Source organism: Chaetodon trifascialis, chromosome 4 (assembly GCF_039877785.1).
Source record: "Chaetodon trifascialis isolate fChaTrf1 chromosome 4, fChaTrf1.hap1, whole genome shotgun sequence".
NCBI lineage: Eukaryota > Metazoa > Chordata > Actinopteri > Chaetodontiformes > Chaetodontidae > Chaetodon > Chaetodon trifascialis.
Window position 1 is genome coordinate 8,758,468 of NC_092059.1, and position 12,444 is coordinate 8,770,911.

The following is a 12,444-nucleotide window of genomic DNA, read 5'->3' on the forward strand; positions in this document are numbered from 1 at the left end:
CTTTGCGTTGTCAGTTCATTGAAAATTAGCGCTAGCTAACGTTAGCTTGACTAGTGGCTAAATTTAACCACAGGTTCTGTTGCTATGGTGAGGCATACCCGCACTTTCGCACTGACGCCTGCAGCGGTTAAGAGTTTAACAGCCAATCAGAAACGAGTATCTCCTCGCCTATGGAAAAAGGTTGAGAAGGCCAGTTGGAAGAAATCGAAGTCGTCCAGGTTGTGCCGTATAAAAGGAAGTTTCAAGATTGAAATGTCCGGACAAGACAATAAATACACATTAGTAGCGAGGCTGGAGCAAGGATTTGATAAATGCTGAGCAAGTAAAAGCGAAGTCCACAAAAAGTTCTAATTACTTAGACTGTTCATAATTCATCTGTTCTGTTTCCTCTTCAACTATAGTTTGTCACCCATGAAATCCAATCTTTGTAAATTGATTTGCCTACATAGTCTAAATGCTGTTAAAGCTTCCCCCAAGAATAAAGTTTTGGTTGGGAAAAATGCTCTTATTACATTGGTACAAAAGTAACCCAATTTAAATTACTCAAAAATCACTGGAATCACTGTGTAAAATACCCACCAGGTACTCTCCACTGTGCTGCTAAAAAAAACAAAATTCCCTGGAAAAATACCAAGGACATGTACTCAGTGGTAGCGAAGGCCCTGACAACAACCAGATCAATATATCATAATGAATTAGGTTGTTTTTTGTTTTTTTTTTAAAGGAGGAAATGTTATTTGTATGGTTAATATTGCTTTGTTAAAATGTGATACATAAATTTACTAGTGTTGTACAATTACTGGTAAATGTGTTTTCCCAGATTTGGTAACGTGCATTGTACTGACATAGTGGATATCAATGGCTGTCAAAAATGAAGAACTCACAGTACATTCACAAATAAGTTTTATTTTAATCTTTTTATACATTATAACCATATCCAACACATTTTTTATATTATAATAAAATGACTCTTCTCCCTTGTCTTTTACATAAATCAAAAATTTGTATATTAAGACTGCAAAATAGTACTCCTGTAATTTTTGTATATAGCTTTGTACACATACAAGTGACAATGCATTCATTTTGCTCTGGACAAATGCACATTCTTGGTGCAAGAAAGGGCAGCCATAAGCAGAGAGAATACAAGAGCTCTAGCAAGACGGCAGGCTAGCAAGTAACACCACCATGTAACGAGTCCAAGTAATACCATGTGACCAACACTGACCTGGGTTAAAATGTTCAGTCAAACCCTTTGTACTAAGTACTTTTACCACAACTACTTGGGTAAAATCAAAGGGAAAATTGTTCAATTGTATTTCAACCCAAATATTTTCCAAAAGCACACCTCTAGGCTGGTTGTGTCCCAAGAGAAAGCTTGGAGCGCCACACATAACAGTAAAGTGAAAACATAACCAAATACACTTCAGGGGAAAGTACAGACCAACAACAGAGAGAAAAATAAAGGTCAAATTCGTCAACGTGATTGAGATTTCATAGACATTTCAGAGATTCAGGCTTCTGATAAAAACACCAGCTAATCAACCCCATCATGATCTTGGGAAATAAAATACACATACAGTATTAGAAAGATAATAAACCATGCTATATCATCCCATGAATACATTTAGATCATTGTTTTCTCAATGTCCATAAAGACATTCTGGCATATATCAGGTCTCCACAGCATATGCCTCCTCCCATGTGAGGGAGACCGTGTGGGATGTAAAGTGATGTATGATGAGGAAACAACGTCAATACAATCGGAGTGTAGATCACTGAATGAAAGAAATCAAAACATTCAAAGTACACTGATATACTGAATGTGCATACAAAACAAAACAAAAAAAAAAGATTAGGCATTGAAAAACCTTAGTCATGAGTACCCTCTTTGGTTTGTGACATTGTTCACAAAGTGATCTTTAGAGTGATCGCTCATTTACCAAAAAGTGAAAATGACTCCATATACGCCCATTTGTCCTGCGCTCTCTACTCACAAATCTGAATATTATATTGGAGGTAATTGCAAGGTCTTTGCAGTTAATGTTTGGGTAAGTTTGAAGAGGGGATTTTAAATCAAAATACCTGCATTCACCTTCAATAAAAGCAATTTAGAATCTGCAAGTGGATAATAGGTTTGGATTTCTCTCAGTGTCAAAATCTAGACAGCAGGTAAATTATTAAAATACAGTACCACAAGCTTTTAACCGTTGCCATAGAAAAGATTAACAGAGAATATTTAACAATACAAAAGAAGTTTGTCAATAAATGCAAATTCAGCTGACACACTGGCAGCCCTTCAGTGCTTTACATCCTCTGTAGACCTGTGGAAATGTGAGCTGTGGCTACTCTTGACACTGGCATGGTGAAGCTGTGGCCTTACAGTACAATGACTCAACGGGCCCTGCTGCTGGTGAAGAAATAAATGACGGGGGAGGCCAAAACGTTTTTTTTACCCAAGAGCAGGATGAAAAAAGTGCCAATGTGTGTGATGGCTTGTGTACGTGTGTGTGTGTGTGTGTGTGTGTGTGTGTGTGTGTGTGTGTGTGTGCAGTAAATTTATGTGTATGCAAGCAAGACCCACAGGTGTGTCAGGGCAGTAGGGGCCTGTTCACTCAGTGCCGCGGGTGGGGGTACTGGGCTGGTTAAGGCCCATGGTTTTGCACAACCAGCCGGCAAAGTCCACTTCCTCCACTTCTGATCGTTTGATGAACGTGTGACTCTGAAAGGAAACCAAAGGGAAAAGCATTGTTGGTGCTGCTAGCATCACTGACACAAAAATAAATCACCCGGTAATCAAACCATCAGGTTCCGGTTCCTACCATCAGCATCTTCAGGTCTGCTCTCTCAGCTGGGTTTTTGATCAAACTGCACACACAAATGACACCAGAAAGATTACTGAAATGAGAATCTGTCGAACTGCTTCTGTCAGTGAAGGATTACGTTGGGTTTTTCCAAACAATCTCAGATCTTGCTAGACAAGTTCCTGCAACCACCTCAAACATATCTCAACGTATGCCTTTCAGTCAATCCCAACCGCTGTTTTCACGTCACATGACATTAAATGCACAACAAGTGTAGAAATTTAAGCTCTGTATTCCACATCATCTACTTCTCACGATCTGTTTTTGCATAAAAGCAGATTGGTAGATCGCTGTAAAAATGCTGCTCACCATTTTGTCACAAAGTCTTGGAAGTCACTGGTGAAGACCCCGAGTGGCAGTTTAGGGGGCGGCTGAGGAGGAACAAAAAAAAAAAAAATCAAAGGTCAAAAGGAGAATAATTAACACGAACATACACTGTGTGCTTGTGTGTCGAGGGACAGAAGTGTGTTTGTGTTGTGCAAATCTGCGCTTTCTCAGACCTCGTTCACAATGTAGTCCAAAAGTTCAAAGATGGCCATGGCGGGTCTACTGTCCATCCCATGTCCTGTGGAGACACGGACACATTTTGAAGGTTATTTCCCCAGAGCAAATGAATTTAAATCATATACATGCCTGTGTTTTTAAATGTTTTCACGTTTCTTACCGCTCACAGGCCTGCCCGGTGGTCTGGGCCTTTGCATGTTGGTGTGAGGCTCTCCCTCGGCCCCGTCCATAACGGCCCGTCCGAAGATGCCTTCCAGCTCTTTGGCATCTGGTGGGGGGATGGGGTAGCGGCCAATCGCCAGCTCCACCAGGGACAGACCCATGCTCCACACGTCAGACTGAACAGAGTAGTGAGTGCCCTGCAGTCTCTCCGGCTGTTGAGAAATACACGATCTACGTCAGAGGGAGCAGGTAGAGCCAAGACGCCAGGCAGGAGAGAGGGTTGGGCAGAGGGCTGGGTGGGGAAGGCACAGGAAGCGGAGAAGAGGATAATGGCAGAGGAAGAGGAGGAGGGGGGTGTTATGGCAAAGAGAGTTGGGGTGTGGTGCAGGCAAGAGGACAGAGGATGGGTGGGAGGGTTTGGCAGGAGGTGAAGAGCAGCTTTGGACTGTTTTAGTTAGAAGGGCGAGCAAGGACAGGTGCGTGTGTTTGTGTTGGGAAGTATGATAAAAGGGTAAGTGTCTTTACACCACCAGTGCTTTGTGGGTAAGGGATAGGAATAGGAGGGGACAGACAAGCAGATTTCAGTAGTGCACTCACCAGGTGTCTAAGAGTGAGGGGAAAGAAGGACGAGAGAGAGCGAGCACATTTGCATCGCTCTTTGCCAAAGAGCCCTTTCCTGGGCACAGCCCTCGGTTCTTGGCAGGGGAGTGAGGGAGGGCCAGGGGAAGGGAAGGCCGAGGGCGGGGCCAGTGAACAAGAGCAATGTGAGAAAAGAGGAGAAGGAAAGTGGGGATAGGGCCAGAGGAAAAGGGGTGGGGGCGCAGGCGTGCAGAGCTGACTCACCGACATGTAGGAGCGCGTTCCAACGAAGGAGTTGGCCATGGAATCTATGAGCTGGCCGCTCACACCGAAGTCGCACAGCTTGATCTCCCCACGAGAGTTGACCAAGATGTTGGAGGGCTTGACATCTACGTGTTAGAGGCAACACGGAGAAACAAATACACAATGCTTCAATGCAACTCGTCTTCTTACTCAATACCTTACTGTTCATAAATTGAGCTATACAATTTTGTAGACATGAGGATGTGAGGGGACTGCTAGGGAATCCTGGCTAAACAAATAGCAAATAAGACCACTATATAATTCTATATGTATATTATGTATATATAATTATAATATATAATTCCCTCTAAAAACATTTTGAATTGTACAAAAATAAGCTAAATTTCATTTCCTCACATCCTTCTCTTAAAAAAGCTTCTTCATTTGTTCTTACGACTGTGCAGGCTACAGGTTAGCCTCTGCGATGAACGAAACATGACATTTGCTTCACTGTTGTTTCACTCTGATGAAGGGCGTGCTCGGATTGAATGCCGAAGTCTGCCTCACCACCATAACGGCAAACAGCGGCGAGCAAGAGAGAGATCAGACGTGGCCAAACAAGCAAATCTTAAGCATTTTCTGAAACCATGATGTCATTTTTAAATTGCCTGCCTATCAACTGTTATTAAGCTGAATAAAACATATAATATTTGACTGGAACTTCTCCCATTTGTCCTGGACCTTGAAATCGTCCACGACCCATGGCCTGTGAAAATTATTTTCTAACAGACCCCCCCCCCAGGTTTCTGTGTGGTGCTGCATTCATCAAGCAAGGGAGAAAATAGCTACAGCTCAAGATGAGCCCCGGTTATAAACAATCCCAGTCCTCCACATTTCCCGCTCATCACTGAACAACATCCTGCAAAAATAATGGGGTATGGCTGAGCCCTGCAATCTGTCCTCTGTGGTGTGTGACCCCCTCCCACCAACCAAGGACACGCGAGGAGTGACTGAGAAAGAGGCTGCATGAAAGAGCGGGAGAAAGATGGAAGGAGACACAGAGGGAGGGGTCAACAAGGCGCGGCTGCTGTATAATCACATCTGAGAGGCTGTAATTACCGCCTGAGCTCTCAGACAACTGTCCTCGAGTACCACCGACCCTGCAGCGCTGCGAGACCTAACTGCACCGTACGGGTCTGACTGCTGCCTTCACCAGCTTTCACGACAACGTGCCTATGGTTCCTCACTGGTGTGCTGCAGAAAAACTCTGTTACAGTGTTGTGATTTTGTTTAAATGCAAAGATAATGGCTTTTACTGAGAATTTCATCCCACCATGCAACAAACTTTGATGATCAGGAACTCGTGATGTTCCCAAATAACAGCTTGCCTTGTGGTGAGCATGCTAAGGGCTTAAGATGTTAATACAGTGCATATGGAGGAAAAAGCATGAAGACAATTAATAAACAATTTGAATTTGTACTGGAGCCGATCTTGTTAATGTGGACCCCTTTAAAGTGGCTTCACTGTCAAAAAAGTTCATAGGCATTTGGAAATAGCAATCATACCTAAATGCTTTCTGTTAGTGTTTCAGAGCAGAAAGGATAATGTCAGTGGAAAATTCAAGGATAATCCTGCTTTGTTTTTTTTTATGTGATGTTTAGACTGTAACATGTGCATGCTCTGAATCTTCACTGCCTCAAAAGCATCAGCAAAATTTAGCCACCACTAATACTGAAGGGATGGGAATCATTATATTACCCACAACAGACGTCCATTTAAAAACATCTACACTGTATTATTTCTAAATGAGGATGACTGTGCTGTAATCTGGAACATGACACACATTGCTCTAATGTGTTACTCGTTTGGTATTTGTATACATATTATGGCCATTACCAGATATGCTTTAGTCTCACGCCCCTTAGTACTGTACTGCTTAACTTTTGCAGCAAGGTTATAAGAAGTTGATGTGCTTACTTTTTAGCAAGGAAAGTCCCATCTTTGAGAATTGGACTGATTAAAATTACAAACAATCGTGAGCCTGTAGTGAAAATCTGTACTTCAAAGTATAGCTATGAAAATTCCTGAACTCATCTTGCTCATCATGCGATACCTGCTGTGCAGGTTTAAGGCAGCACTCTGGTGTTGTGTCACACATTCTGAAAGCAATTTATAGGAAATAACCAGAAAGTAACCATGTAATAAACACTGCATTGGATGATGTGCACATTAATTAGCAGTGCTACTACGACACCACACTCCACCTTTCTGCAAACATACACCCTGATCATCATCATAAGTCCAATAATTCTGTTAGTCAATCACCAACCATCTGATTTTGTAAACTACACAGTATCTCTTGTACTGCGGTGATTTGAAAACGTTGCAGAAGGGATTTTGAGAGCAATTTATTGCAAATAGACAACACCCTTACCTCTGTGCATGATCTGGTGCTTCTCCCGCAGGTACGCTAATCCCCTCAATACCTGTAAACAAGAGAGGAAAACATTTAACAGCAAATATGCAACAGGCCGAGTCTCTATAGACACATATAAAAATAAGCTTTCCCTGTGTAGAATCTATAAAAAAAAATAAGCATGTTATTTTGGTGATTCCATTATTAAACTTGGTTATTTGGACTTGATGCAAGAGTTCAAGTCAAGTTAGAAAAAAAGAAAAAGAAAAAAGCAGTAGGCCCTATTGTTTGTGACTCATGCATGACACCTTATTAAGCAACACCACAAGAGACACACACCCACCATCAGCAGTGCATATGCAAATACATTTCTGGTTACAAGCTCTAAGAATCTTCACACCACTGCCAGACTCAAACTGCAACCAATTTTAAAACCGGACGAGCTGCTGTCTGTCTTCTCCGGTCTGAAAAAAGGCAGAAAACCACTTTTGTAAATGGAGCAGAAATGGTGAACTACATACAGCTATGCTAACTTTCCCCAGGATTTCTTCTGGGATTCTTCTGGCTTCCTTCAGGACCTGGTCCAAGGATCCACCATCCTGCAGAGACAAGTTGCACTATTAAAATCTGGCATTTCATTTTTAAAAACACAGCGGGGGAAGTAAGCATTCAACACGTCAACATTTTTCCCATTAAAGGTATTTCCGACGCAGCTGTGCGCACGGGATTGAGACCAGACATCGGTATTAACTCCACAAAACAACACAGATAAAGAAATCGTAACATTCTTGTCCATAAAAAAAGTTATGTGCAATAAAGTGGAAAGGAAAAAAAAATATTGCATAAGCTCATTTAATACTTGGTGGAGAAGCCTTTGTTGCTGCACTAACAGTTTCAAGACGTTTCCTGTATGAAGAAACTCAAGTCACAGTGTTCAGGGGGGATTTTTCTTTAAATCTAGAAGGTTCCAGCGGGGCCTGCTCGTCCAGCGTGACCTTCAGTTCCTTCCACAAATGTTCTTTTGGGTTTGAGTCTGGTGATTGACTGCAGCAACACTTTTATTTCCTTTCTCTGGAACCAGCAGACAGCCTCCTTTGCAGCATGTTTTGGATCGTTGTCCTGCTGGACCGTCCACCGGCGTCTCATCCTCATCGTCCTGGTGGATCGCAACAGATTTTCTTCACTAATGGAGTCTTCTAGAATGAGTCTGCATTGCCTGTTGTTCTTCATGATGACTGTACCTGCTGCTTCAAGGTCTTTCAAGTGGTCTTCAGCTATTGGGCTACTCAAGTTTTCAGACTGCCCTGTTGGAAAACTTGCGAGGAGCCGTGTTCCTTCCACTTGCAGGTAATGCCCCCAGTGGTGCTTGTAGGACTATTCAGGAGTTGAGAAATCCATTGGTAACCAGCACCATTGTTAATTTGCTTACCTGAGTTGTTGTGAAGGCCTTGGGAAAGCTCTTTGTCTACATCATTTTTATAGATATAAATGATATGATTTCTGTATCTGTGTGGTTCTACTGACTTAATATCAATGTCTCAGTTTCATGTGAATCGCTGCAATGGAAATATGTTTGATTAAAAAAATGCTGATGTGTTAAAAACGTATTTCCCCGACTGTTCAAAACAAGTTACTGGTATCAAAACACATCAATCCTGTGTTCATTGGTAGTAACACCCTGCCAGCAGTCTTTGTCTCTCACCATGTGCTCCATACAGATGCTGATCTCCCCATCGCTGTAAAAGGCCCCATAGAAGCCCACAATGTAGGGGGAGTTGCATTCATGCAGCACCTGCAGCTCTCTGATAATCTGGTTTCTGATGGCAGGCTTGATTTCCAGGTGGATCAACTGAGGGGGGAAAGAATGAGACCATAAACTGCTGTTCTGACAAACAACAGACGTAGTTACAGCATACACTGACCTCCTTACATCTCAAGATAACACATTTCAGAGGTGGTGGTTGGCCTAACTATAATACTTGCCAGTTTTGTCTGTCTGTGTTCTGTCAGCAATTTTAGCACATGCCATTTAGGATTCACATTTACAATGGTTTCCATCACAGACACCAACCAGGTGAGTCTACACACACGCAGAATGTTTAAGAATCCTCACCTGCTTTTTAAAATAGTGATAACGACAGTAACAAAGATTTCCAAACGGTTTCTGGTCATGAGAGAGAATTTCCAGGGGAAATTCAACTGGCGGGTAATCACACACTTAGGAGCTTGACAGCCTACAAGCTTGTGCTTGTTTGGGTTGTTGCTGCAGTGTCTGTGTGGAGTCCCGATAACTTTCTGTCTCACCAACTGTCCACCCTGCGTTATGGTCAAAATAGTAAGAAAACAGGCCAACCATCTTCAAGTGTCAACCCAATATTTACATTTGAGACTTTCTACAAAAAACAATATATTGATGATTTTTTTTTTTTTTTAATAAATGCAAAAAAACGGGAATTACTTGCAATAAGGACCCATTCTGTTCTTGACCCAGATATGTCTTGACATTTAACAGTGTAAACATAAACTTGTCAGTGCTCTCTTTGACCATATCTTTGGCAATACTTCATCACAGTTTATTCTTACTTGATGACAAAGGTTTTTCTTTTTCCATTCGGTGTCAGACTCACCAAACACGATGTAGTTTACATTTGAGGGTCTTAACTCAACTCAACACACTGTACGCTGCTGCCACCGGTCCATAATGAGGACATACTCGTGTCCAAATATAGATGAGATATATCCCAGCTTAAAGGCTGTGCTTCAAACTTCTTATTTATGTTAAGGATAGCTGCCTTTGTATATTTACAAATACTTCTTCTGAGTAATGATGTGTTTGTTATTGTTGCATGCAAATCATGGTGCATGCCCCAGTGTGCTTATCTACACACAGCAAGTCAGCGTGGCTCCAAGCAGAGGAGGGTGCACAAAACCAAACCAACCAAAACAGTGCTGCGGTGTGATGATTAAATCTAGACTCACTCGAGTTCCTAAAAATCATCAAATTGCACCTGCAGCAACAACAACAACAATAATATTCTTCAAATGTTGATTTTCACCTTCCGCGCCATGACCAAACCCGAGGGTTTGTGGCGGACCTTGTTGACCACTCCTCCGTTTCCAGCACCCAGCTCACATATGGGGTCAAAATCCTCATCCTTCAGCTCCCCAACCTGAGCTTTCTGGGTAAGAAAGGCTTCCAGTCGTTTCTTCTGTTGTTCGTCCAGGTCCAGCTCACCCAGCTTCTTCTGTAAGGCCTCGAGGTTGGCTCTGCGAGGAGGACACAGGTGGTTCAGCAGGGATTAATACAGACACACACAGATGATTAGACAATAATATTTAACAATTACATATAAGTGGAAATGACTTTATTATACAGTGCTTGCAAATGAGGACAACTTAGCCAGATCACCTATTGACATTCACTCATTAACACGGGTGCATTCAATGTGAACTCATACTGGGGCTACTCACTCAGATGCAGCATCAATGGTGTTGGAGATGGTCTGTCCTTCCCCAATGGGCGTTATGTTCAAGGGAACGGGTCTTCTTTTGGGAGCCATTTCATTAACTAGCCTAAACGACTCTCTCAAATAATTCACGAACCTACAGTGAGCTGGGAAGCTGCTAATCTAGCCTTTAACTTACTCGAAAGTCACTCTGAAAAAGCAACAGGATCAGCTCTAGATGGCTAGTAACTTGGCTAGCTAGCGTTAGCAAAGTTAGTACACTTTCGGTAGCATGTCAGTCAGCTATTTCGGTAAATAGTTTCATGCCGAGGTGCTCTTTAAAACTCAGGTCGCTTTCCAGTGCATTTATAGCTTTTGGAGTGAACACATTTCTATTTTTCTGCTTCTTCTGGGCTATCTACTTGCTGCTTCTAGCCACTAGCCGCCTAGCTGCTCCTAGCTAGCACCAGCGCCTGGAAAAATCGTGCCCTGCGTCTCTCAGTCCGACTGTGCTGCCTCTCGCTTCTTAGCTTTCACAAGATAACGGGCCGCCACAGTTTTACCGGCAGCTACAGACCGACTTCTTCCCTCCGCAGGACGGTCGCGTCCGAGGAACAAATTCCTCCGCGTTTCAGTTCGGGGTGTGGGGCTCTGAAGCGAAAAGGGCTTTGGCTCCGGCTGCTGGTGCCTCAATACAGGAAGCAGCAGCTGCAGCATCAGACCTGTGTGACACCCACAGGGAGAGCCCCTCATAAATAGCGCGAGACTGAAGGCCGCCTGTCAAAGTTCATACGAGAGGTGCAAAAATCTCATGGGAGATGCGAGGCATCTGCAGTTTGTAATAACAGCCCCGGTATACTGATTTTAATGGGATGAAAGTCCAGTTTAACCATATCTTATTGCACGCCTATCTGCTTTCTTATGTGTTTAATGGCGGTTAGCGAACAAGCTGCGAAGTACATTAGTGCCACCCAGTGGTAAGAAGAGGGAACTAAAGGGTTACTATTGACTATAGTTGATTATTTAACATTATATATATATACATATATATATATAAAAAATCCCAGTACATTTTCAGAGTAGTAGCGACATACAAAAGGATGCTACTTCAGGATTTATTTAACTCTTGTTTGATGTCGTAGGTCTGTTTTCCTTCTAAAATAATGAGCTTGTTATGATCAAAGTCTCCAATAATGCTTTTCAGCCTCAAGAGATGGTTATTTTTTCATAACGTGCTGTGTACTCCTTGATAATTCTGTCAAGCGTGTGAATGTGCAATGTTATGGCTGTGTGTGTGCGTGTGAGTTCCCTGTTCTGTGTGTCCCTGTTCCTCTCCCCTCCTCTCTCTCTCTGCCCAGGTGTGCTCCATCTGATGGCTGAAGGAGGTGCACCTGACCTGGGGATGCACGCTTCAAAGCTCCTGTGCCAGCATCACAAGAGGCTTCTGGAGTGGGCACTGTAGGTCTGGATGCCTCTCGGCCTGAGGTTTTGTGTTGTGTTTTGACTTTGTGTCTTGTGTTAGCTTTGATTTAGTGTCTCATAAAAGTCATGGATTTGGTTTTTTATTATGTCTTTTTGGAGATGAGTTAGGTCGATGGGAGTGTTGTTCACCCTACAGTGCAACAGGGCAGCAAATTAATCAAAGCTAATCCATTTCCAAAATTTCTAGCTCCAGAACAGCTGCAAACGCTTGTATTTTCAAATTTAAACCACACAGCCCCACAGAACATCCATGGATCTGTGGTGCACAGCACCTTAACTGAGCACACTCTGGGACATTTCAGACGTTTTGAAAGCAAAAACCTTTCCTGAAGTCACAATCTCCTGCACCAGTTCAAACTACTTTATGCTTTAGGTCTACAGGCAAAACTCAAAATAAGGGTTGGCGCCATTCAAGATATTTGAATGAACACTGAGGATCAACTGCACGCAGCTTTGGGCAGTCACCATCCAGGCTGACAGCACAACTATCTTTGTGTTTAACTACCCATTAAAAAAACAAGATTCACTTTTGATTCGAGACATTTTTATTTCCAAGGTGCTGATGAAGTAGCAGTCACAGTGTCCCTGGATTGAGTAGTCAGGGATCTTTCTTGCATGTCACTCATCTGTCTCTCCCCTCATTTCGGCACCTGTCCATGTCTCCTCTCTGATAACAGCAAAAATCCCCCAAAACCACTGAAATATAAGTATCCCAAGAAGGCTCTTGAGTGACTCAATTTCACAGAAGAC

The 12,444-nt window shown here is 42.7% G+C and overlaps 1 protein-coding gene across 2 annotated transcripts; it reads right to left on the reverse strand.

The window, feature by feature from the left end:
• Nucleotides 1-886: 886 nt before the first annotated feature.
• map2k2a (mitogen-activated protein kinase kinase 2a) lies at nucleotides 887-11,158 on the reverse strand. 2 transcript variants are annotated; one of them, XR_011602113.1, is made up of 12 exons: nucleotides 10,238-11,158; nucleotides 9,823-10,033; nucleotides 8,469-8,615; nucleotides 7,288-7,365; nucleotides 6,785-6,836; nucleotides 4,371-4,495; nucleotides 3,526-3,739; nucleotides 3,362-3,426; nucleotides 3,171-3,232; nucleotides 2,820-2,865; nucleotides 2,552-2,719; nucleotides 2,371-2,513 (listed from the first exon to the last, which is right to left on the reverse strand). XR_011602113.1 is itself a non-coding variant. In XM_070960552.1 (11 exons), exons 1-11 carry the CDS (start codon nucleotides 10,324-10,326, stop codon nucleotides 2,609-2,611), a joined length of 1,200 nt encoding a protein of 399 aa, XP_070816653.1. In that variant the 5' UTR covers nucleotides 10,327-11,158; the 3' UTR covers nucleotides 887-2,608. The 2 variants fall into 2 exon arrangements, 1 of the variants encoding a protein (XP_070816653.1); XM_070960552.1 differs by having other exon boundaries at nucleotides 887-2,719.
• Between the last annotated feature and the right edge of the window lie 1,286 nt (nucleotides 11,159-12,444).